General features: G+C 39.4%; 1 protein-coding gene across 1 annotated transcript in view; it reads right to left on the reverse strand.

The window, feature by feature from the left end:
• The window catches only part of CLVS1 (clavesin 1), a 174911-nt gene extending 153759 nt beyond the window's left edge, over nt 1-21152 (reverse strand). The window contains exons 1-2 of the mRNA XM_077876840.1: nt 20971-21152; nt 7922-8549 (exon numbers count right to left, since the gene is read on the reverse strand). Coding sequence (XP_077732966.1) covers nt 7922-8376 — 455 coding nt within the window. The 5' untranslated portion in view covers nt 8377-8549; nt 20971-21152. The remainder of the gene's footprint in view (nt 1-7921; nt 8550-20970) is intronic.
• Between the last annotated feature and the right edge of the window lie 4764 nt (nt 21153-25916).

Raw genomic sequence — 25916 nt, forward strand, 5'->3', positions numbered from 1 at the left:
TGAGAGTCGTAAGATCCACTTGGCCTACCTCATCTCTCCTCACCTCACCAATTGTCACACTGAAGGCAGTCAAACTGAATGAGGCACAGACCCCCTGCTACTTATAAAAAGCTCTTCCGTGCTCTTGCAAAAGCTAAAGGTGAACCTCAATCAACTGGCTTATTTATAGTTTGAAGAGCTATATCCCACCTACTGCCTCGGGGTTTTAATCAGAAGAAAGAACCTTCTTATTGTTCATCTCCCACTGCCAAACCACGCCACAGAGCTGTCGGGACATTTACCACGTCAGCCCTTTGGAGGTTGCCACAGGTCAGCAATAAGCTGTGACGTTTGAAGAAGCTCGCTATCTCCAGCATATCCATCAAACAAATTACTGCCTGGCATGAGGGGACGAGGAGCAGCTGAATGCCTTCCCAGAAAGAATAGTGAGTGGAAAAGCACCCGTCCCTAAAAACAGATAGATTCCAGGTTGTTTTCTACATTATAAAGTAAATATGACAGTGTCCTTGCTTTCAGAATTGGAAAGGCGAGAAGGTCAAGTACGCTGGTAGAATTTATCTTCCAGTCATTGAGTGCCTGGAGGGATTGGGGGGGACTGATGTGGGAAGCTGTCCTGGGAGCCTGAGCTCAGAGCAGAAATGCTTCCTTTGGACCCCCAGGAGCTCTCACAGAGCTGGGCCACTGCAGCTGTTCAGGATGTTTATTGAGTGCTTGAAGGGATGAATGAGGCTTGGGTTCATTACACAGAAGAACAAGTCTGGTCTATTGGTCAGCACCCCAGCTGCTGTTGAATTTGCTCAAACTGAAGTAATAATTCCTTCTCTGCTTTCTTTCTTCCTACATACTAGGGAACTAGGCAGGCCCTTGACGTTGAGCCTCCAGAATCATTTCAACTTCTCTTGCAGTCACCTTCTTCTTTCTAAAAAAATATTATTTATTTATTTATTCATGAGAGACACAGAGAGAGAGAGAGAGAGAGAGAGAGGCAGAGACACAGGCAGAGGGAGAAGAAACAGGCTCCATGCAGGGAACCCAAAGTGGGACTCTATTCCAGGTCTCCAGGATCATGCCCTGAGCTGAAGGTGGCGCTAAACTGCTGAGCCACCGGGCTGCCCTTGCAATCAGCTGCTTTTCAGCTGCCCTTGCAGTACACAACACTGTACTCAGTACACAGCACTGTACTCAGGCACATTCTTCATTGCCTGAGTCCCCTTAGGATGCATGCACAAGGAATGGCTTACTGTATACCCTGAGCCTCCCAGTGCCTCTTGGCAAGAAGAGGGAGCTGAGGAGAAGGTGTGAAAAATCTTGAATTTGGACTCTGGAGCCACACTACTATTTAGCAACATACCAGTGATTCAGAGTTTGATTGTAAGAGACTTTGGAAACTCAAGTTCAGTAGGAATGAGGCCAAAGCTAGGGCTTAGTGAAAAAGCATAGCGTTTCTGTTCAGACAAAACAGGGAAGAATTCCATCTTTGTTATGTATTACCTATACACCATGTAGATCTTTGTGGGTCTGTGGTAAGGATTGGAAATTATATATATATATATAAAACACTTGGCACAAAGGTGCTTAACAAAGGATAGTTATTGACATTGGCATTAGGACATTTCGAGACACTCCTCATCAGGGGTTCTCAAAGTGGACTCCAGCTCCCATAAGGGCTTTGGAAATGTGAAGGTGGCCTTTTCAATTGCCACAGTGCCTGGGAGAGGGGATGCTAAACATTCCACAACGGTCGTCAGCCCTATGCATTTTGAGCAGCTCCAAATACCCATTGTGCCCCTTATAGGAATCACTGCCCCTAAATCTCAGATCCTGTCCACTGTGACTCATTGCACTCATCCACGCATGCGTCCACGACCAGGAAATCCACTCACAGCTTTTCAGAAGCTCTGTGGATGTTCTGAAATATCTAATCACTCAGGGGCTGAGCAATTGGCTCCAGATGTCTCTGGAGCTTGGAATTCGAAGCTCTGAGCCTAAGTTTTCCCATTGATGAGTCATTTAGTTCCTTGATTAGAAAGTATCTTCTCCTCAAACCTCTTCTTTGTCATCTGTCCCTTAGTGATACTCCTCAAATGGTTAATGAACATTAAATCAGAGAATGTACATGGAAATGCTTGTGAACCATAAGGTTCTGTGCAACTGTTGTAGTATATAGATATCCAGTGTTGCGTACTTAATACAATCGACCAGGAGCCAACCTAAGTCTTTTCTCTTTTGAAATCTGATTGGCCCAAGAGGTGCTTGGCTGAACCATACTGGAGCCCAAGGCACAAGAAAAAAAAAATTAAAGGTCTTATCCTGCCTTCTTTAAAATTTTGACATTTTGTTCATCATGGATTTTTTTGCATTAACTTTGATTTAAAAATGTCTTTGGACAAAATTATTTATTTTGATTACTGAGTGCTTTGGTTCCCCCTTAAATTTTAAACAGCAAAAAAATGCCACAGTCAGAAACTCTTGTGCTGACCTGGGTCTGAAGTCTTGGCTCAAACTCCCTAACTTTCCATCTAGTTGCTTGCATTCCTATCCAAACCTTTGGCTTTGTTCTGTATGGTGGGGAAAAAGAGCCTACAAGATTCATGGGCTTCATGGGGCACCTGGGTGCTCAGTGGTTGAGTGTCTACCTTTGGCTCAGGTTATGATCCCAGGGTCCTGGGATCAAGTCCCACATCGAGCTCCCCACAGGGAGCCTGCTTCTCCCTCTGCCTGTGTCTCTGCCTCTCTCTCTCTCTCTCTGTGTCTCTCATGAATAAATAAATAAAATCTTTTTTAAAAAATTCATGGCCTTCTTGTAATAACTCTATATTCTTGTAGGTAGTAATCAAATCATCCATCAGCCCCCTTCTCACTTGACTAAGTTGCCCTAACTCAGCTGTTCCTTTGGATGCCCCAGCTTCCTGAAAGAACCAACTAATTTTCAACCTGATTGCTAATTTCTGAGCTTTTAAACTGTGAGACACAAACAATACACTGACAAAAGAATGTCCAGTGTCATTTTATCTATTATGACTTTCAGTGCATTTCCAATTGTTTTTCCCCCCATTTAAGTAGTTGGGGATCAGCTGGTCTACACATAGCACTAAAGGATACTATTGTAGTCTATTGTAGGGCTTTTATTATCTGGATCCTCCTTCTCAAACACCTTTCTTGTAGCCTGAGGATGTAATAAACACTGTAGGGAGGGACACTAAGACCAGGTAATTTCTCAGAGCCAACCAGCCACAACTGAGCTACCCTAGAGCACTTTGAAGCATGGCAACTTGGGGTCTCCGCTGCATTTCTTATACTTTTCCAGGTGGAGGAAAGTTGGTAATGGTTCAAATCCTGTCATTTGGATTTGGAAAGTACATCTTGTGATCCAGTATCCTAGATATTTGCCTGATTGGAGTTTTTTTTTTTTTCTTAAGAAACAATTGCCTTTTGTTGAACACCAACTAGTATTAACCCTATGATCATCATCACCCCCACTTTACAGATGAGAAACAGGATAATAGAAATTTAAGCAACTTGTGAATAATCACATGGCTGGTTAGGAGGCAGCTGGGATATGAAATTGGCTGTTTGGCTTCAGAGTTTCTGTTCTATTCCACCTCTTGGACACCATCAAGTAGGGCAATTGAGGTTAATCCTTGCCACAGCTCCACATGCCAGAATATTATACCCATTTCCACTTAATGAAATGGAGACCCCAGAAAGTAAAATAACTTGACCAAGCTTTACTCTTAGCTTAGTCAAATCCAAGAAAAACAGATGTGCTCCTTTTGGTCACTCTTCCCTCTCTGAGGGGAGGACATTCATGGCCATATTAGGCTGTATGACCAAGTACAAGTATGGGAACCAGAAAGAAACAAGAAATGGATTTCTTTTTTTATCAGATCTTCAGGAGCAAACTGAGTTTAGGTGAGAAAGATTAAGGGCTCATTGACCAATGGTGTCCCCCTAATACGTCTCCATTATATACCAAGCAGGTGAGCTGAAACGTCAACTCTGCTGACCGGAAAAGTGCCTGCTTTGTTTTATGAATAACTGTGAGTGCTGATTTCATCTAACTCATTTCAATTCAGCCTGGTAACCTCAGGAAATACAGAAACCACATAGCTCTCCGCTGAGGCCCAATTTCTGGAGGAGGCCAGTTTATGCTCGGGGAGCCCAGCGCTCCTGCACTTCAGTTGGCACACCAAACCCAGGCAGACAGAGCCCCCTGTGTACCTCTGGAGGACAGCTCTCCCTACCACTCACTGCTCTGCACTTTTGTTCACGGTGTCTGAGTGTAGATGAATGAGATTTACATAGTTTTAATAAATATTAATAACCATTTTAATCTCAGTAAACCTTTCATATGAGACATGCAAATCACTTCCCAGTCATCTTAGGTGTCCAATGAGAGTGAAGTAATCATTTTGCAAAGCTGTGCCAATTCTTCTAGGCCTTTCGGGCCCCATTTAGGCTGGGTTTGTGTGACAGGGAACATATTTAAAGAGAAACAAAGAAGTACTTAGGACGGGCAAGCAGGCAGACCAGACCCACTGGCCCATTTTCATTTTCAAGTATTGTACTCTTGTCTCTAGCTTTGTCTCTTTACTGTCTGTGCTCGATTATTTTTATAGTGGGATGTTTTATAATATTAATATTAATACTAGAGGCTAATATTTATTGAGTGCTTACCATGTGCCAAACAATGAGTTGTGTTCTTTAAGTGCATTTTTCCATTTGATCCTCCCAACTGCATTATTAAATAGACATCACTATCATCTCTACCTTACAGGTGAGAAAACTGAGTCTCAGAGAGGTTGCTTGTCCCAGGTCTATAACCAGGAAAGCACATGACAGCACCTGGGTTCACACTGAGGTTTGTTTGCTTCTAATGATCCTTGGCTGTCAATGGATAGCCTGAGCATTTACCTTCTTGTTGAAATCAAAATATTTGGAACAAATAGTTCTGATAGTTTGAAAAAAAATGCCTCAAATAGACCCAGCCTTTGTGGGTTGGGGCGAGGGTGGGAGGAAGAGAGAGAGAGAGAGAGTTACTTCAAAAAGTCTAGTGAATTAGGCAGCTATAAAGTGAATTTTAAAATCCCTTTCCATCCATCCCTAGGATCAGGCTCAATGAGCTTCATATTCATGAGCCATTAGAGCTGAGGTGTCTCAGGGATTACCTAGCTTGAGCTTCTTATTTTACACTTGAGAAAACTATGGAACAGAGGCCTATAACTTGTTCAAGGTTATCATAATCATAAACATTTGGATTATTCTCTCGGAGATTCAAGTCTACTTACTATTACTATGTGTTATTACTTCTTAACCCATTTTGAGATACATATGGACCAAATGCTAATACAAAATAAGATATTTTGCTATGATGTATTTTTTATGTGTAAATCACTACTTAGTGTCTTAGCAGATGGAAGTTCTAGAACACTTACAACAGCAAAGCGCAAATGAAGTCTGCATGATATTCTTCAGAATTATCAAAATTGTCTTATTCCAAAATCCAAAATGTTAATGTGCCATTCTCAAAAGAACAGCTGTTTTCTCTGGCCTAAGACTGATGCCCTATGTTGATGGTTTGTGTTTCTCAGAAGGAATTCTCCTATGGTAGATGGGAGTTAACCATTTGTATGTTTGCAAACTGCAGGACAGTGGATTGCACAATAGGCTCTTTCTTGGCAGGGACCTTGTGTTAACAGAGTAGAAACACAGAAAAGCATTCCAGCTCAGGTGCAGAGTTGATGAAACTCTAGAACGATGGTGTTAAAACCCTGAAATATATTTTCAGGATTAAGTTGCCCAACCCCAATTTATCAACCAGAAAACAGCCAGTAGTTACTAAGGTGTCTTATAATATTATCATTTTTAAGAGGAGGAGGAATGATATGAATAAAGGGCCACCCTAGAAATTCCTTTTAATATATTGGGGAGGGATTCTTTGGTATATATTTTAAAGTTAAACCCATGTCTCCCCAGGCACCATAAACACTTCCATGATGATACTTCTGTGAAAACTAAAGTCACAGGGGAGGTTTTGGAGATTGATCCATGCATTCTTTCTCATTCAGATCAATTGGACATTGTGCTGTGTACCAAAGAGATAAACATGAAAGTGACAGTCTCCTACCCTCAAGGAACTTGTTATCTTGGGAGGAGGAATAAGAAAGAGGACACAAGTAAACACACAATTACAGTAAAATAAGGTTAAGACAACTTGCTCTTGAGTCAGACTATTGGAGCTCCACTCCCAGTCTATATTTCACTAGTTATGTGACACTGAGTGAGTTACTTAATTTCTCAAAGTCTTGTGTCATCAAATGCAACATATGGATAATAATATCTTTCATGAAAAGTTCTCATTGGGTTAAATGAGACAATATAAATACATTTATAATATAAGTGCTCAGTAGAGTATATGGTAAGTATTCCAAAATAATAGCTGTAATAGCAATGGTTTTTTAAAAGATTTTATTTATTTATTTATTTATTTATTTATTTATTTATTTATTTATGAGAGACACAGAGAGAGAGAGAGGCAGAGACAGAGGCAGAGGGAGAAGCAGGCTACATGCAGGGAGCCCGACATGGGACTCAATCCTGGGTCTCCAGGATCACGCCCTGGGCTGAAAGGCAGGCACTAAACCACTGAGCCACCCAGGGATCCCCAATAGCAAAGGTTCTTACACCTCTATTAGACATGCTTTAATGGAAATATGAACAAAGGAAGGGCACCTAACTAAGAAGGGTTGGGTTGAGGGGTATATGAAGACTCTACAGGGAAGAAGCATAAAGATGAGTGTGAATCAATTGGCAGACTGTGTCCAGGATGATCGGAATTGGGAGAAGAGGTGGTTGGTCTCTCCTTTCAATGTCTGATGAGGCAAGTCCAGAGGCTTGGAGGCACAGGGAAACTTCAGCTATTTAAGGCAATGTTTATAGTACCTTCTGCCTGGACCAGAGACCAAGAAGGGCAGAAGATGAAGCACAGCAGGAAATATGCAAGGTTTACTTTGAAGGCCTTGCAGGTCACTAAAGAATTTTAATCAGCAGAGTGACATCGCAGAATTTTGGAAAGGTCACTCCAGCTATGATGTAGACTAGATGGCTTGGAAGAGAGTAGATCAGAGGCAGGGATGCCAGTTAAGAGTCTGTTGTAGAAATTCAAGTGAGAAATGATAAGAACCTAAGCGAAGGCAAGAACATTGGGAACAAAGAGAGGTGACATGATTTGAGAGGTTTTAAGAAGAAAGGGGAGGGATTTGGCGATTTAGTGGATGTGAAGAGCAAAGGCAAGAAGCAGCTCAGCATGACACTCAGATTTCTGGCTGGAGAGACTGGAGAGATGGAAAGGCAGATATAGTTGGGGAAGATGGTGAGTTCAGTTTGGGACATATTGAGTTTGTGGTTTCTTATAAGATTTTCAGAGACAGATGCATTTCTGGCACTCAGAAGAAATATAGGATATTAAAATCATGGAGAGGATCCAAGCAATTATTTATGTGTTGAAAACACTTGATTTAAAGCCATCTACTGAATCCATTTTTGTTGTTTTGGTTGTTAGAGATGAGAACACGAAAGACAGAATATATGGTTCTTTTAGAAGACCAGCTTTCAACTTTATTAAAATAAATGACCCACTCTGATGAATAGAATAATGATTTCAAAGGTGTCTTACAATCCTACACTGTGATTCTATTGTTCCAAACTACCACCATGAATCTGGAATTGCCTTTTGATGACAGTAATCTTGTGGCCTTAAACCTTCCTTTGTGGCTGTGTGGACTGTATTTTTTTTTATATGAAAGCTCACTAATCACAAATTTTTTGCATTTTTTTAAAAATGAAAGCCATATAGCACCAAACATGCAGTAAGTATGCTTATGAAAAAGAAAAACCAAGTAAAGACACTATCTACATTTACCTACTCTGATCCCAATTGGCTGCAAACAGCAGAAGAATCTTCCTGCCGTAGTGATCACGATTTTCCAGCACTCCAGGGAACCCGTCGATGAGAGCCCTCTTAATGCCAGGATCATCAGCCTTGAAGTTTTTGAACATGTCCAGGTTTAGCTGGCGGTACTGAAAGTACTGGGCCAGGAGTCTAAAGGCATCTGCTTGGTGAAACTTCCTGGCTCGGAGAAATCTCAGGATGAAGGCATCATCTGTACGTAAAAATCCAATGTCAGGCCTGGTGATGATCATGTCCCTGACTTGCTGGATATCCTGATGTAAAACATCTGGGTTTTCATTCAGTTCCAGGCGAGCTTTCTCTATAGTCTCTGGACTGAGTCCAGCCTGTAAATGGGTCATCTTGGCCAAATCTCCTTTCCAAGTGCTTAATTTCTGGTATTTTGAAAGAAGGGAGACTGGTCCCATTCACCTGATGGTCTGCTGAGATCGGGGCCCATTCAATGGGTTTTTTATTACCAAGCTGCCACTGAAACAGACAGATAGAAGGTCCTCTTTCTGTTCTCGGAGAGCAGTCGGACATTCAGGTCTTACGTGGTGATGGCCATCCAAAAAAGAAGCAAAACTGAGACCATTTCTTACTGCAAAACAAATGCACACAAGAGAGACAAAACAGTGATGATACAAAGTCTGGGCAAATTAACTGGAACCTAGATAGAAAAGCAGTATTGTGCTGTGGGTTTGATTAGATTAGGTGTCCAAAGAGCAAAGGGTGAATGATATTTAAAATCATGCAATTGGCAGAATTTAATTGTTGACAGCCTGTATGCATAAGATGCAAATATTTGAAATATATTTGGGAACTTGTTAGTCACACTGACCAGTTAACATAATAGTGTATGGTCAATGAGTAATAGATTCCTCTTTCATTAATTATTCTAAGAAACAGTAGAAGAGAGAAAGATCCCTCTCTGCTACAGCATGCTTTATGGGGCTATTCACAGGCCTAGAAATTATGGCTGCTGTACAATTTATTGCTCTCTGATAGCCTCTTTTCTCAAACAGAAGTACCTTTCACAGAAATACTCCTGCCCCCCCACCTTTTTAAAAGGCAGTCATTTGCATCTTAACAATAAAAAGAGACTGTTAAAGGTCATTCTATCCTAACCCCACAGGTACCTAATTATTCAAAACTGAACTAACAGCGGCTGGGGGAAGGGGGGAAGGGCAGTCGCCTTTTGGCTGGAAACCTGATCTTCCATAATCAAATTCAACAGCGATGAGAAAGGATGCTCACATGTGGATGTTACAAGCGGCTTTATCATTTGCCTTTGTTACTCTTCCATAGGAAAGGCAAAGGGACTTGAAACCCTCGATGCCTCCCTGCTGTGCCAATATCCATACAGGCTTACAAAGCCTCCCATTTTATATAATTTCCCTGTTGTCCCGATATATCATTTTACTAACAATAATGATTGTCTGAATCTCCTCAGATCCATCTCTTATGGCTTCTACACTACAGAGGAGCCCTCATATTACTTGCATCTTTCTCATTTTAAATATAAATGCTCTTGGACATCTGTTTGGTCCAACCTGGAAGTTGCAAAAATCAGAAGCCATACTAGGTGTAAATGAACTTGGAGCCATCTATTTTTTCTTTCCTAGCTTTCCTAGGTCAACGGTATTAGCAATGAGAGGCAGAATATTTATTCATGACCTAATTATTATTGGTACTGTTTCATCATACGAAATGATTTAAAAGACAAAATTATTCTTCTGTTTAATTTAGAACTACCAGTTAGTTCTTAAGGCAGACCGTCAGCTCACACGTTTCTGTTTTGTACTGTGATGTGGGGGGACATAAAGAACAATTCAGGTAACTGGCATTCATTTTCAAGATAATGAAATAATAGAAATTTTGTGTATCAAATGTTGGCTGTGTACAATAATTTGTAAGAGAACAGCATTTAGCTCTGTAACATGTGAAAATGAGAAATAAAACAAAGTCTTGATTTTCACTGATTTTAAGGACTTAGAATGGTAATTGGAAAATAATGCTATTAACTATTCCTGGGATTGGAAGAAACTTCCAAATCCATCTAGCCTGATGTTCATCTGCTATTAAAATTCCCTATCTAGCAGCTTACCACACCCATTCAGAAATTCCCTTGTTGGATATCTCCTCTTCCACTTCACCCCAACACCCACAGCAATATCTCTTTACTGCTCCCAACAACCAATTGAGCAGGCTGATCATATAATTTACCATCCAAATTTAGACATGAGGGGGCACTTATAATAATAATAATGCTGGAACAATAGCCATAAACTAGGACAGTTCTAAGCAAACCCTGACAGATGGTCACCCTACAGTGAATGATCATTTTGTTCCTATATGCCATAGACACATCTCCGTACTCTTTATGGGTGAACTCTATCAGTATTTGATATTGATGACTTCATCCTTTTTAGAACTCTCTCTCCTGGGATGCCTGGGTGGTTCAGCAGTTAAGCATCCGCCTTCAGCCCAGGGCGTAATCCCGGAGACCCGGGATCAAGTACCACATCAGGCTTCTTGCATGGAGCCTGCTTCTCCCTCTCCCTCTGCCTATGTCTCTGCCTCTTTTTCTGTGTGTCTCTCATGAATAAATAAAATCTTAAAAAAAAAACTCTTTCTCCCAATCTCCCATTCACTTTCTCTGACTCCAGATTTTTCTCTCAGCCTTGTTGACTCCTGTTGTCTTCTCTTTCTGTGAACACTTCAGTGTAGTGTTTCTAGGACCTTGTCCTGTGGTTTGGCCACCTTACATGTAATATAATTTCTGTCTATAGCTCTCTCCTAGTCTTCAGGCTACATACCAGACCTCCTTCTCAAACCCCACATAAATGTTCTCTATCCACCATGAACTCAATATGCTTAAACCTGAACTAATCATAGTTCCTCATCCTGAATTTGCTCCTCCATCTCCATCTCTTAGTGACTGATGTCATCTTCTATGAAGTTTCCCATTCTAGAAACCTGTAAGTCCACTATTACTCCACTCTTTCCTTTACCACCCAGTTCCAGACAATTACTTCCAGAATATTTCTTAAATCTGCCCATTTTTTTCCATCTATTTTCACTGTCTTTGGTCACATCAGTCCTTGTCTGTTTAGCCCTGCAACATTCTCTCAATGGCTCCCTTGCTGCCAACCCTACCCTTCTCCGGTGCATTCTCTGTATTGTCATTGAAACCTGCTCATGGGCAGCCCCGGTGGTGCAGCGGTTTAGCACTGCCTGCAGCCAAGGGCATGATCCTGGAGACCCGGGATCAAGTCCCATGTCAGGCTCTCTGTATGGTGCCTGCTTCACCCTCTGCCCGTATCTCTGTCTCTATGAATAAATAAATAAAATCTTAAAAAAAAAAAATTGAAACCTGCTCATGTCATTCCTTGATTGACATTGGCCAATAGCTGTCAATTGTCCTGGGATAAAGTATAAAACTACATAATAATGTTTCCAAGACTCTTCACCATCTGGTCCCTATCTCTCTCCAGATTCACCACCTGGCCATGCAGCCACACTGAGCCACTTGAAGCTTCTCCTAACATCTGTGGACCTTGACAAAGAATGACCACTGATGAACTCCTCTTCACTCTTGAGAAGTCATCTGGACACCATTTTCTCTAGGAAACCCTCACTGACTTTCACAGGTCACTAGCCATCCCAATCATTTCCAATGCCCCAATCACATCATTTCCTTGCCATCTCCCTCTCTCCTTCTTTAGTCTGAACTCTTGCATAGAAGAGCTGGAGCTCACTCATTTGTGTGTCCCCAGTACAGTGCCTGACCCACAGAGTGTCACCTGTATGAGTAGAAGGACTTTGTTGTGTTCACCATCTATCCTCAGTGCCGAGAACAGTGTCTACCACAGAGTAGATGCCCCAAAATATATAGAGAGTATATGAATAAAGAAAATAGTCAAATCATTGTTTCAATCAGTGAATGGTTTCCCCTTCTCTTGGGCGCCTCTGGAACTATTTTCCTTAAATTACAGTGTTGCAGCTGACTTTTAATTTTCCAGGAGAATTTAGCCTAGGCACAATGTACTTCAGATCATTGCCTCTCTGAAGCATGCTGGGTGATGTTCACAGTTCCAAGCCATGGCACAGGATACTTAGAGCACAAATCGTAGCAATAGCTTTTCCCCTTCAGAAGATTTAAAGGTTCTGGGAGCAAGTTACATACCTTTACAGTTCAGGGAACTCGACAGCGTTTCTGAGATCAATTACTACAGGTTCAAGGGGAGAGCTGAGATTGTATTTTTCATGACCCACTTCCACACATAGCTATGCTTCCAATCTATAATATCTCAAATAAATTTGCTTCAATTTACATCTTTATTCTGTCTTCAGTATACAGTAGAATCTTCTGGGGAGAACACCCAAGCTAGGGTCACTTTGGATGAAACAGATATTTTCCATTAGAGGCAAACGCTTAGTTCAGAACTCTGAATAATCTGCTATTTAAATAACAACTTTAATTGATAATATAGGGATCCCTGGGTGGCGTAGCAGTTTGGCGCCTGCCTTTGGCCCAGGGCGTGATCCTGGAGACCCGGGATCGAATCCCACGTCAGGCTCCCGGTGCATGGAGCCTGCTTCTCCCTCTGCCTGTGTCTCTGCCTCTCTCTCTCTCTCACTGCGTGCCTATCATTAAAAAAAAAAAAAGATAATATATTTCTTAAGAATTTATTTATTTATCATGCAGACACAGAGAGAGAAGCAGAGACATAGCCAGAGGGAGAAGTAGCCTCCCTGCAAGGAGCCTGATGAGGAACACTATTCCAGGACCCCGGGATCACGACCTGAGCCAAAGGCAGGTGCTCAACACCCAGGTGCCCCTAATGGATAATATTTAAGGCTAAAAATGCTATACCATTCAAGAATATTCTCTAGGATGCAGAGTTTTCACTTGACTGTCATCTTTTGTTCATGTGAAGGACTTGGTTCTCATTCAATTTTTCTGAATTGGTCAAACAAGTATGATAAGATACATCATACTTGGTATCACATGAAGAAGTAGGAGTGGATTTCTGTCCTACTGGAATGAATAGTAATAATAGCTTTACTTTATTATTTGTTATAACTGTATTTATTATGTCCCACACACTTACATACTATCTATTTATATATTACATTATTTGATCTTTAGAACAACTGTATGAAATGAATGTATTATTGTCCCCATTTTTCAGATGAGGAAAGTGAGGCATAAAGAGGTTAAATGAGTTTCTCAAGGTTATACAGCTACTAACCAGCAGAAATTGGATTTAAGACCAAGTAATCTTTCTCCAGTCCCATGCTTTCTCCTACTGTGCTGTTCTGCTTCCTAGGTACAGCAAAGAGCTATGGGGCCTTCAGCAAGTCACCTTCCCTCTCAGAAACTTACTGTCCTTTACTAAAATTCCTTCTAGATTTACTGTTCTGTCAACCTAAACATGCTGAAGCTGCTCACAGACATTCTTGGGTAGCTTAACGTCAAGCTTTACAGATGTTCAATCTAGTTCTTGTTTCTTCATCGCTAGAGGACTGAAGTTATTTAAGAATCTAACTGTCTATGCTTTTTCCAGCCATCACAAATGTTTGCTCTTCTTTCGTGTATTTTCCCCTTGACTAAAATGCCAGATCAAAGATCCTGCCATTCTATTTGAAAGATTGATACTTTGCCATACCTCGCAGAGTGCCAAGCATGATCTGTTCACTGAAATGTGCTTGATAATCAAAAGGGGGCACTTTAGGCAGATTCATATGAGTGAGTCCCAGAAATCATCTTTCTCGTTGTTTGGGTCTCAAATGATTCTTTATGTAGAGATTGTTACAAATACATGGAGAGTAACTTACCACACCCTCTGGGGTGCCCAAGGTAGAAGCAGCTAACTTCTACTTCTAATGCATGCTTTTTCTAATGAACTAGAAATTGAAATATTAGTTGTGCTTTGTGTGAGAGAGAGGAAAGATGAGTCTTTATGTCACAATATTTGAAATCATGGTATCCATAGATTCAAGATTCCCACTTCATCTCAAGTTCGCATTAGAAGAAACCTATTTGTATATTTCCCCTTATACAGAATTCAGTGTTGGGGTGCCTAGATGGTTCAGTCAGTTAAGCATCTGAGTCTTGATTTCAATTCAGGTCATGATCTCAGGGTTGTGAGAGCAAGCCCTGCATCGGGCTCTGTGCTCAGTGGGAAGTCTGCTTGAGATTCTTTACCTCCTCTACCCCTCTCCTGCATGCTCACTCTCTCTCTGTCAAATAAATAAATAAATCTTTTTAAAAAAATCTAATATTAAGAAGGTGTATTTGTGTACACACACACACACACACACATACACACACATCCTAGTACTTATGAACTAAGGAATCTATGTGGAAAAATAATTTTAGAAAATACAATAGTTCAAATGAAATAGATTTTGGTTATTTTATAATCTATTATTTTCATTTATTTCATTATCTTCAGAACACACATTCATTAGATATAGTGGGAAACAATCAGACTAAAATAACCAGACCTTGTCTACAGAATATGTATGTGAGTATGTATTATTTCAAGGCTTTTTACATCAATTATCTTTCTTCATTGTTACAACAATCCTGCAATAGGTAGAATAAGAAGAATTCCGGAGGAGATGCTGAGGATCACATGAAATGCTGTAGGTAAAAGTACTTTGGAAATAAAAAGCTGCATTTTACATTTACTGTAATCTTGTTAATATCATAATTTTGTTGTTTCCAGGTAAAAAAGAGATTGAGTCTTAGAACAACTAAGCACTTGTCTTAAAGTCAAATAATAAACTGATGTTAAAAATTGGGGGAAGAAAACAAAAATTCATTGAATACTCATTATGTACCTACAGCTTTGATGTTCTATGATCTAATCTCTACACCAAACTTTAAGCTGGGTTATTAATTATTAAATGAAAGGATAAATCTGAAATTTAGATAGATTAATTATAGCTAGAAGAATGAAGATTCACATCCCAGCCTACCTGACCTAAAGCCCATGTTCTGTCAATGACCTCGCCCTGCCTCTCAGCATAGGTCCTTTCTCTACACCACCCTGGATACTCATGCCCTCACAATGACTCATTCACACAACAGGCACACACCCTCACCCCATCAGTCCCAAAGAAGATCATTTAAAGGATGTTGTAAAATTGGCCAGATTTGGGGAGGAACAAGTATGCTGTTGTCATGACCAGAAAGATAAAATCTATAAGGCTTCAATCTTGTTTGAAATATCAAAGAACATCAATAAATAATGAAAATACCTAAAATATTTATTGCTTTTGGATATTTTTAGTAATGCAAAAGAATAATTTTGAGTACACATCAATTTAAACTAATACAAATATAAAATGAGAAACTATACCCATATTTGTTTTATAAGAAAAAAATGAAAAATGAATCTGAGGGATAAAACATTCCACATTAAAGTCTAATCAGTGACCTCCTCCATTAGTAAGTATGAAAATTATGTCCCCAAATTATAAATGTATATTGAATAGGTTAACCCCTATAGCTCTTCATCTTTCTAAAATCTTACTTCAAAATTTTTAACTGAATATGTTTCTCCCCTATGAATGCTGAAAGGAATTTTTATACTGAATGAAATAAAAATAGATGTTGCTGATACATCTAGACCAAAATTGAAAATCACAACGAGCAAAAATCTTTTTTTTAAAGCACAACTGTATTTGAAATCTTTCCTGAAAGATGATATGCTCCTTTGCTGCCAGTAGTACCTACATTTAATCCTCGGATGTTAGTTGTTCGCAACATTCTTTGGTGCCAACCAGAAAAGTCTTTTTTTCCAAATGATGAATTTGAAATTGACCATTAGGGCATGTAGGACTTCTCTGCATAAGTACTGGCAAAGGAGCATAAATCCTGTGAGTGACAAATTGGTTCCCAGTCCATCGGCATTCTATCAAACATTACCCAACTTGCAGATGTGAACCAGCTATACCGGGGGCAGGGAGAGAATTCTAGAAGGATAAAGGGGAGACCTTTAATCATCTGAAAGTGTAGTCTGACCAGAATTTAGCCCCTGGTTCACAGTCAAATTTCCATCACCTTTAACTCAGTCCTAGCCCAGGGCTTACCCTTGCCACATAAATATTCATTGTGTCAATTCCCTTGGCACCCTTTAGAATAGCAACTAAGCACAGTCATCTGCTCCCATTTGTTCTTGCTCTTAAGAAAGATGAAAAGTAAATTGGAATGAGTTCCATCAGAATAAAGACACTGAGAACTTCTACCCCAAACCAATGCTAGATCAGAATTAGCAGTCTGGGACTCTGAAGATGGACCTTTTGACAGAGGATTGTGTTCTGTCTCCTAGAACAACCTACACAATTTTTATTCTTTTAGTTTGCTTTGGGGCAAATAATACAAGGATTTGAAGGAAAAGACAACTTGCAAGGAAGGCATGGGATTTTTCTGCCTCCTTACTGTAGAAAAATATTTACTTGAAGTAGTGTTTACTTTATACCTCACTGTATTTTAAATAAAGACAATCTACAGGGAAAAATTTATTGAGACATAGAAAATTAGACTAAAATGTCTTTCTATGCTATTAAACTATCCCCATAAGGAGTCACTGGCAGTCAATGCCTCCATTTAAAATTTAATTTTAGTTGTGCTTCTTAGGAGTGTCAGTGGGAAGTGGAAGGAAAAAATAAACATGTGACTCTGTCATTCAGGGAAGAGGGCATATCTCTAAGAACAGACTCTTTAGAGGAAGAGGATCTAGAGAAATGGAAGAAAGGCAGGGGTCCCCTAAAGATGGCCACTAAGTCCACTTGTCCTCTTTTCCTCTCCATATTTTCCCCATCATGTTGATGTGACTGGGACCCTTCTTCTGGATGTGGTTAGGCACATGATGTCAGCCACAGGCATCCAAGTTAAGAAAACTGCCCAGTGAAGGTGGAACATACGGTATACATGGGTGAGATGGGAACAAAAGGGGTTTTTATATAACTTGCTCCTCAACTACAGCTATGATTTCTCAGCTATGAGGGCCTCAAACTTGGAATGGTTTTTGTTTTGTTTTAGTATGTGTGTCATTATTTACTAATTAGACATTAGGTGGGAATGTTTAAAAAGAAGGAAAGCGTTTGTTCTCTTTGCTGCTCATCAGCAGCATCCAGGGACTAATGTTGGGAGTATAGGATATGTGTACTCACCCAGACCAGTGGAATGGGTACCAGAATTCCTGGGCACTTTGTATGCACATTGTTTGGGAAGCACTGCTCTAGACTATTCACAGTGAATCAAAAGGGTGGGAAAGGTAAGTTAATTATCTCTGAAGTCAGAGCTCACACTGTGGACAGCTCACTCCTTTGGTATACTAGTACTCATTAAAAGTTTATCAGATTACTCCATTAATTGTTTGCACACATGCTTGCGTGCTCTATATGTCAACAAAAAGCAATGAAGAAAGGAAGGAATGGGGGAAGCAAAAATGCTCAGAGAAGAGAAGGAGAAAGAGAAGGGAGGAAAGGAAAGAGAAGAGAATCTCATGTGTTTTTTTCTCTTTAGTTGGCCACACATCAAACTAGAGGTCTCTTACTTATAAAACCTATATATAACGTGAGCACCTTTGCCATTTCTAGGCCCACAATTTCCCTTCCTCCAAAACTACACAATAATGAACACTGAATACACTATGTACTTGGCACATATAAAGATTGGAACTTTATGTATGGCATCTGAACAGTAATAGTAGCTGAATTGACATGATGTTATTTCATGGAGAAGGAATAGAGAAAGTTGGTTTTGCATAATATCTATGAATTGGTTCTATGGCTTAAAGGGTCCAGAAGACAAAAGCAATAATCTCAAACACATATAGGGAAAATTCCTGCTGACTCAGAAGTCAGGAAGAAAAAAAGATTATAGAAAATTAGCCTCCTACACAGAAAATTTTCTCTGATACTCTCTGTCATGCAATAACATGTCCATGAAAAGGGAGAGGATTGGGTTACCTGGCCAGAGAAGATATGATAAAGGGCTGTGAGGGTGCATCAGAGGTAGTGAAGAACAATGAACTTATTAACTGAATAAATTAAAGGGTTTTTGGGGGGAAGAAAGAAGAGTCACCAGTTGATTTACACATCCATGAAAAATCAAATCGAAGAAGACAAACTTCTGTTAAGCAAACTTGGATAGAAAAGTAAGCATGGTTCTCTCTAGAGTGACATAACTTTTGGGATTGATGTTAGGGGATTGCAGACTTGAAGTAATTCACCTTGTGGATCTTCTTCTGAAACAAATTTATTCCAGTGAAATCTGGATAAAATGAACAATAATTGAAATAATAAAAATTTGGGAGAAGGGTGAAATGTAGGGAAAGATCTCCTTGGCAATGTTCTAGGCCGATGATATGCAACCAAACTTCATATTTTATATACTCATTTTGCTGTGTTACCTCCTGTCTCAGTCACCATATAATGGGAAAGAAGAGAAAATCCAAGTCTGAATCCATTAACTAAGGATGACTCTGCTTTGAGGAAGTGTGTAAAGTCACGAATAGACTTTGCAGGGTTAATAAGGTGCTCTTTGGTAAAGCTTGCAAAAGTGAGCAGACACCACTAGTTCTGAAGAGTTCCTGATTCTTCCTTTTTGGGAGATAAAAATTTACCAGTTTTACACTCCATGATTCTGAAGGAATGTGCCCCTCTGGGAACATGTTTACAAAAGTGTATAATACCACTCTGATGGAAAATATGTTTTTGATTCACCTTTAAATCCATTATAAAAATGCGAAAGTCATGTTAATGAAAATTTGGAAAAAGTAAAATAGCCCTTAATAGAAAAGACAATAGAAGAAGAAGCCAGGATAGTAGCACTCTATAAAAATTAATAAGCCTATCATAATATTTCATCAAAGAAAGTCATCACTTCTGAGACAGATGCCTGTAAATCTCACCAAAGCAGCATTGTTTTGAAATTTCCCCAACCTCAGAAAATTGTATTTAGCATAGGAAGACGGCAGCATTGGAGACAGTGGATTCCTGGCCTGGGTTTCTGGTTTGAAGCAGCTACAACTGGCAACATGTACACTTTAAAAAATTATCTGGGATGAACCACTATTTGCAAGCAGATAAGGGAATACTAAGAATCTTGTTTCTTTGGGACTTGAGGGGTCTTGTGAACATTACCAACCTAAGGATGGTACATATGAGCAAATTTTCTTCTTCTCTAAAAACCATTTCACTAGATACTTTCACTAGTTTTCTCAGTTTGAGTTCAAAAGTGAGTGAATTTTAGAGGCAAATCGAATTATGCCAATGTTTATGTAATTAATAGCAGTAAGTAACTTTTGAAAAAATGCAACTATCCCTCATTCCAGAAGAGTATTTGGTGTAAATTTTTCTTCAAAACTTTTTTCAGGAGCTACTTGTTCATGACTGTTTTTTTATTTCTGACAAAATTAGTGAGCCAGTTTAGACAAAACTTGCTTTACTGACTCTTTTTCTTTTTAAGGAAGTAGAATAAATGTACAAGAGTGAATTTTAAATGAGGCTTTTCTGTGCTCTGGTTTAAACTTGTTACATGTGACCTGACACCATTCTTCTATGAAAATGTGATTCATCTCATTTTTAATTAAGATGTTAATTTTATGAAAAAAAAAAAGCAACCCACACCACCCACCCAACACTTTGCTGTTCAGTAATGATTAATTAAATGGTTACTCATTGAAATATTTTTATTTATGACAAGCTCAGGTACTTATTTTCTGATGTTTGTCAGCTCTTATAAAATAGATGATCCTGGATAAATTAAAGAGGTGCTATGACTTGGGTTTGGACCTTCAAGATATTTGAAAGATGTTCCAACTTCCCTTCAGCTAAGATAGAAAATGATGGCACTCTAAAACAGAGCCTCGCAGAACACAGTTATATAAAATGCTTTTTCAATTTTTGCACTCTATTACCCTTTACTATTATGGGAAAATGGTGTTATCGCCTGATTACTGAGAAAGCACACGAAAATCTCGCTTTCCAAATCCGAGTCAGTCCTTGACTAGTGATGAACAAAGACAGGCCATCTGCTCTGAATATCATTACTACTTTGGCCTTTTGGGCAAGGGGTCTATCCTCTCTCCTTCAAGGAGAGGTTTAAGATTGGAAAATTGAAATAAGTAGACAGGAAGAGACATTTGAGCAAATAGCACTTTCCAGTGAGAGCCACATTTGTTAGGTCACCAATCACCAATATTTTAATTTTTCCTCTGGCTACAGAGTTGATCTTTGGGTTCTTCATTTTACAAAACATTTCAGTAAAAAACTTAATTCCAGAGTTTCTGTAATAAACGCTTAGGAAGGAAAATTGGCGTGTGTGGGTGAATATGAGTCATCAGTCACCCCCACCCTGCTTCCTGGTGATTCTCCATTGGAAAACCAGAAACATGGATTGAGCTTACATATCTCTTTTACCGGAATAACGCTACACCCCAGGCCATGTTAATTTCCTGAACTACACAGCCCCTAATCTGCTGAAAGGCAGCTGGCTAACTGCTGGTGTCTGGCAAGTGCCCCATCTGTCCCCCTGCCCTGGGTCTCTCCGTGTCCTGGCTTCACTTTCCCTTTCTCTCAAGCAGGCGTCTCTTTGTTTTCAAGGGTGTCGTCCACCTGAACTTTCCTTCCTGTGCCTGAAAACTTGGGTTCTTTTGCTCAACCCTGCGGACCTCGGGCTTTGTCTAAGTGACAAGACACAGTTGTGTGGACTGTAGTCACGGCGCTGGTGATGGTGGAGAGCATGACGGTGATGGTGGAGAGATGGGGGTGCTGATGGTGTGAGGGAGCGCAGGCTGAGCGGGCGCCGGGAGCAGGAGGATGGACCGCGGAGGCGTGGAAAGTGGGGTGCGGAGGGATGGAGAGCGGAGGGATTGCGGATGGGAGCTGTCCGCGCACCCGAGTGCTGAATCGCCGCAGCCATGGCATCGCATGAGCTGGGGGGAAAGGCGGGGAGGCGCTGCAAATACAGAAGGTAGAAAAGAGGCAACAAATACCTTCACACAGCCGCTCAGCCTTGCTTTAGGAATGTGTTTCTGCAGGTGTCCTCGTTGCTGAGCTGAGTGGGTGAGATCCCCTATTCTGGCAGGTTCGGGCTCAGATTTCTCTAGAAAGCTGTGAATGAGAGCCCCGGCTCCACGGGGCTGTGATTTTGGTAGGAGGCGTGTGCGCCGGAGACTCGGTCCTTCTATACCCAGCCTGGCTTTCCCCTGGGTCCTAAAGGCCTCCTCACCGCTGCTCTTCCCCGTTCCATCAAGACAATACCAAGAATTAGTGTGATTTTGTAACATTCGGGGCAAAGAGTACCCGAACCGTCACTCCTCAGCCCCACCAACTACCACCAATCTTAAAACCAGAATCTTTCAAACAGATCAATGCAGCCCCTGAAACAGACCCGTGTGCGTGTGAGTGTGCGTGTGTGTGTGTGTGTGTGTGTGTGTGTGTGTAAATTTAACAAATGAAAAAGAAAGTATCACAGACCTAGGGGGGAAAGCAAGGATTATTTTATTAACAAAAGGTCGTGAGAAAATGAACAATTTGGAAAAGTCTCAAATTAAGCCTCATTGCACCAAAATTAAATATGCAGAGATTAAAGGACTAAATAAAAAAGTAAAATTATTTTTAAAAACAAACTAGAAGAACATATGAAATATTTTACTGATTTTACTGATAGAGGAGCTTTTTTAAGCTTTTTTAAGAGGAACAGAAGCAACCACCGCACCCAAAGATCAATAAGATCGAAGGCATAAAAATACTTTCAAGTGCAAAAATATTGAAAGGATAAATATAAATGACTATTTGGAAAAATTGCAACAACTATATCTTTCATATGGAAAATATCTCATATATCAAAAGAAAAACACTAATGGCTTAAGAGGAAACAGGAGAAAGAGCAAGTTACAAAGAATTCCCACTAAGGAAAGGTGGATGCATAATAAATATATTTTAAAAAATCAACCTCACCAGTAAATAGATATATACATAATTTAAGATGGCACCAAGGTGCAGTTTTGGTGGATGTTTTAAGTCTACTTAATGTCTCAGAATGTTATAATAGTACCAATACTACAATAATAGTAAGAAAATGTAATCTTTGTATAGGTCTATTTTGAAACATACATCAAGTATCATAAAATACACATGCATATAGACTAAGTGATTCCACTTTATGCATCTTCTGCTGAGGATATAATCAAGTGTGCAAATAAAGATTTATGTACATAAATTTAATTTATAATCATAAAGTTTGTCAAAAATAATAAAAACATTAAAATTATATATAGCCTATAGTATTTGCAGCTATTAAAAACATATTTTTGAAAACTGTTAATAACAAAGAAAAATGCTCAGAAAATGGTAAAGCAAAGTAAGATACCAAATACATTAATCTCCTCTTGCCCCAAGTATCAAGTTGGTACACTCATAGGGTAGCATGATGAGACTATAGGTAAATTTGTTTTCTATCAAGTTGGACAATTTTATTTTCTTCCTTGTATTTATTTAAAGTTTCCATAGTTAATAAAAAAAGAAAATTTATGAAATAGTTTAAAGGAATCTTTTTAGCCTATATTTCATGGAGAGTTTAAAGTTATCAGAATTGTTCCAATTCTCATGTAGCATTATATATTTATTTACATACCTGTTTACTGTGTCTCTTTTCAACAGAAATTAACACCATGTGGTAGAAATTTTTCTTTTTTTTCATGACTGCTTCTCAAAACATCTACAAGTGTGCTTGGAACATAATAGGAGTCAATAAATATTTGTCAAATAGAAGAATAATAATGAATGAATGAATGATATAAGCCTCTCACAAATAGATGTATTTTAAAATATTTCATAGTTATGAATTTCATATAGAAATTTATGCAATAAGGCATAGCGCACCCCCAAATGATCTGAGGCTGCTGCTGGATTTTGATCACAGATAAACAAGCTCAATTAAAGGGCATCTTCTGAGATATACCTAACCATGGACATGACTTGCAAAGTAGCACCAAATGTGAATTTTTCAAAAGAAAAGTTTTCTCTAATTTTCTCTCTAATACTCTTTATTTCTTCTTGATCTCAATCCTTTTAAAAGCTCTGTGATGTCTGAGATGTTAATGCTAATTATTCTGTTTTTCTTCCTCCTTTTCTCCTTTCTATAACCACTTAGAGAAATATAAAGCAAAATCAAGCCCAAGACCTAGGTGTTTCATAAGCCTATGATTTAAAAATCCCTTTTCAAAGTTGAAAATGAATTTGGATACCTCTGCTCAGCTGGAGATCCCTTCCAGTTTTTCTTCACTGTCAACTGTGACTTTTGAATGACATCAGTGATAATCTCACTAATTTTATTTGTATCTTCTAAGCGGTAAAAAAGAAAAAATTCACACATACGTGTGTGTATGTGTGTGTGTGTGTGTGCATGCTCTTTCTTTGAGAAATCTTTTTTTTTTTTTTTAATTTATATACTTATTTTAGAGAGGGAGAGAGAGCAGGGAGGAGGGGCAAAAGGAGAAGGAAAGAGTCTTAAGCAGACTCTGTGCTTTAGCCCAGATCCTGAGGTGGGCCCAGCTCAATCTCATGACCCTGAAATCAGGACCACAGCCAAAAACAAGAATCAGATGCTTCACTGACAGAGCCACCCAGGTGCTCCTAGAGAAGTCTTTGTAAAGGAAAGCTATCCTCACTGATAGGAGGCTGAGACATAAACCCAGAATCCTCCTGCCTGATCATGTGATAGGACCACCTACATAGGCAGAGTAATCACAAAAGCTACTCACTTCCAGAATATAGTCTCTTCCAAAGTTTTTTTAAAACAGTTTTAAGGGGATCCCTGGGTGGCTCAGCGGTTTAGCGCTGCCTTTGGCTCAAGGAGTGACCCAGGGGTCCAGGGATCCAGGAATGGAGTCCCACGTCAGGCTCCCCACAGGGAGCCTACTTCTCTCTCTGCCTGTGTCTCTGCTTCTTTCTGTATGTCTCTCATGAATAAGTAAATAAAATCTAAAAAAGAAAAAAAACAGTTTTAAATTTTACTTTTAGTGATCAGAATGAAAAAAAAATCATCACTTTTAGTGATCATTAGAACAGATATGCTTGCTATATTAAAAGGTCTGCCTCTTCCCAAAGTGCCAGTTCAAAGTGTATCGTTTTCCTTTACATTCATGAGTATTATCGCTGTGTTGTTTGTGGTGATACTTACCTTTCCAGACCACGTAAAATTGCTCTGTAAGAACAATTTATTGAGTACATGGGTCTTCACTATGTTGAATCTGTCTTTTTATTTCCTGGGACCAGATTGTCCTTGCTCAAAGCTTTTGCCTGATAAGTACAAATCAGAGACTCTGGTCTCTGGGAAAGCTTCCATTCCTTTGTTCTCCATGACCTCTGGCACCAAAGTTTGAGAGGTTTTGGTGTTAGTTTCCTTTCTTTTTTTTTTTTTTCTCCATTATACTCCTTGGCCACATTCAAAATGGAATTAAAGAATATGCCCTCAGTTAAAACTGAGTTTCTAATTTAGCTCAATTTCTGTTTTATTTTGGGTTTCAGCAAACATCCAGTTCTTTAGGTGCACCCAAAAATATCACAAACCATATATTTAAACATTTATAAATTCCAGTATTTATTTCCTCAAAAGGTTAAATGGGTAAGCAAGCTTTAGAAGGTGTTAAAGTGATGTACAAGGTAAATCTCTGAATTGGTCAGTCTTTCTCTGTCTTGACCACTATCAGATGTTTTCTGCTCATTGGCATTTCAATATTTCCTGGAGCAATTCAGGAAGACAAAGCCGTGGGTTGCTCCAAAAGAAGTCGGTCCTGCAGCAAGTTCTGTTTCTTCCAGCTGGGACCTGTATGGAATCGATAGCTCTTACATTCTAATTGGTCCAAAGTGACAACATTCAGAGTTGTATCATTAAACTGGAATGTTCCTAGATTGCCATATTTTAACCTATCCTGAGCAATATGGCCTTATGCTTATCAAAGTAGCATTTCCTTGGGAGTGACATTTATAAAGTTTAAGGTCAAGTTAAGTTCACATCTAGCCAGTTACCCACGTAAAGTAGTGACAAGCAAATGGTTACAAATGTGATGAGGCATCCTCTACAATATTTTGAAACATGCATACCTCAGTTTCTTTAGAGGATGCAGTTTTTCAACCAACTCCCTTCCCATAGGAGACTGGGGGCCAAAGGGTTATTTCAATTCTCTGAGGCCCACTGGCTTTTTTATTGAAAGTTCATAGTTTCCATGGACGTATAATTCTCTGAAGACTTTAGGGGTACGTTGTCTGTCTGATTTCATCAGTCTTGTGTTCCAGTACACATGCCATGGTTCTTTGGAGACATATATCTCAGATCTGTAGTTATTTGCTTTTTCAGTCCCACACCTCTCTTAATGTATTTGAGCCTCTCTGGAGTAGTCAGTGATAAAGCTAAATCCTGTATCTGATCTTTTCCTTGAGAAATCCTAAGTCATTGAGAGGTTTTAAGTAAGCATGAAGGTCACATCCTAATCAGATTCTCACTAAAATATTTGGTTTTAATGGACTTTTCCCAAATGCTTTCTTAATTTTATCTTTTTCTTAGGGAACAAAAATTAATTGACTTTTCCAACATGGTAAGTTCTTGGATTTCTGGAATTTTCTAGCTTTTTAAAATTCCTACTTATAAAATCAGCCGCCTCTTATTTTACTGTCTTGCAAAGTGCAGCAAATAATAACCAAGACATTACTAACACTTTGTTTTTTATGCACTTCTCCTAGGACTGTGAATTCTTTAAGCTACAATCTTACCCCAAAGTTACTGCAGGTGACAGTTGTACCAAGTGGTTTACCACTGCATAACATGAACTCTTATATTTCCTACCTTCAATATGAGCCTCCTAGCCATGTGTCACCAACTCTTAAGTCAACACTACACAATTCATTCCTTAATACAGCACTCTACTTCTAGGTTGTG

The sequence above is a fragment of the Canis aureus genome, chromosome 28, assembly GCF_053574225.1.
Source record: "Canis aureus isolate CA01 chromosome 28, VMU_Caureus_v.1.0, whole genome shotgun sequence".
Taxonomy (NCBI): Eukaryota; Metazoa; Chordata; class Mammalia; order Carnivora; family Canidae; genus Canis; species Canis aureus.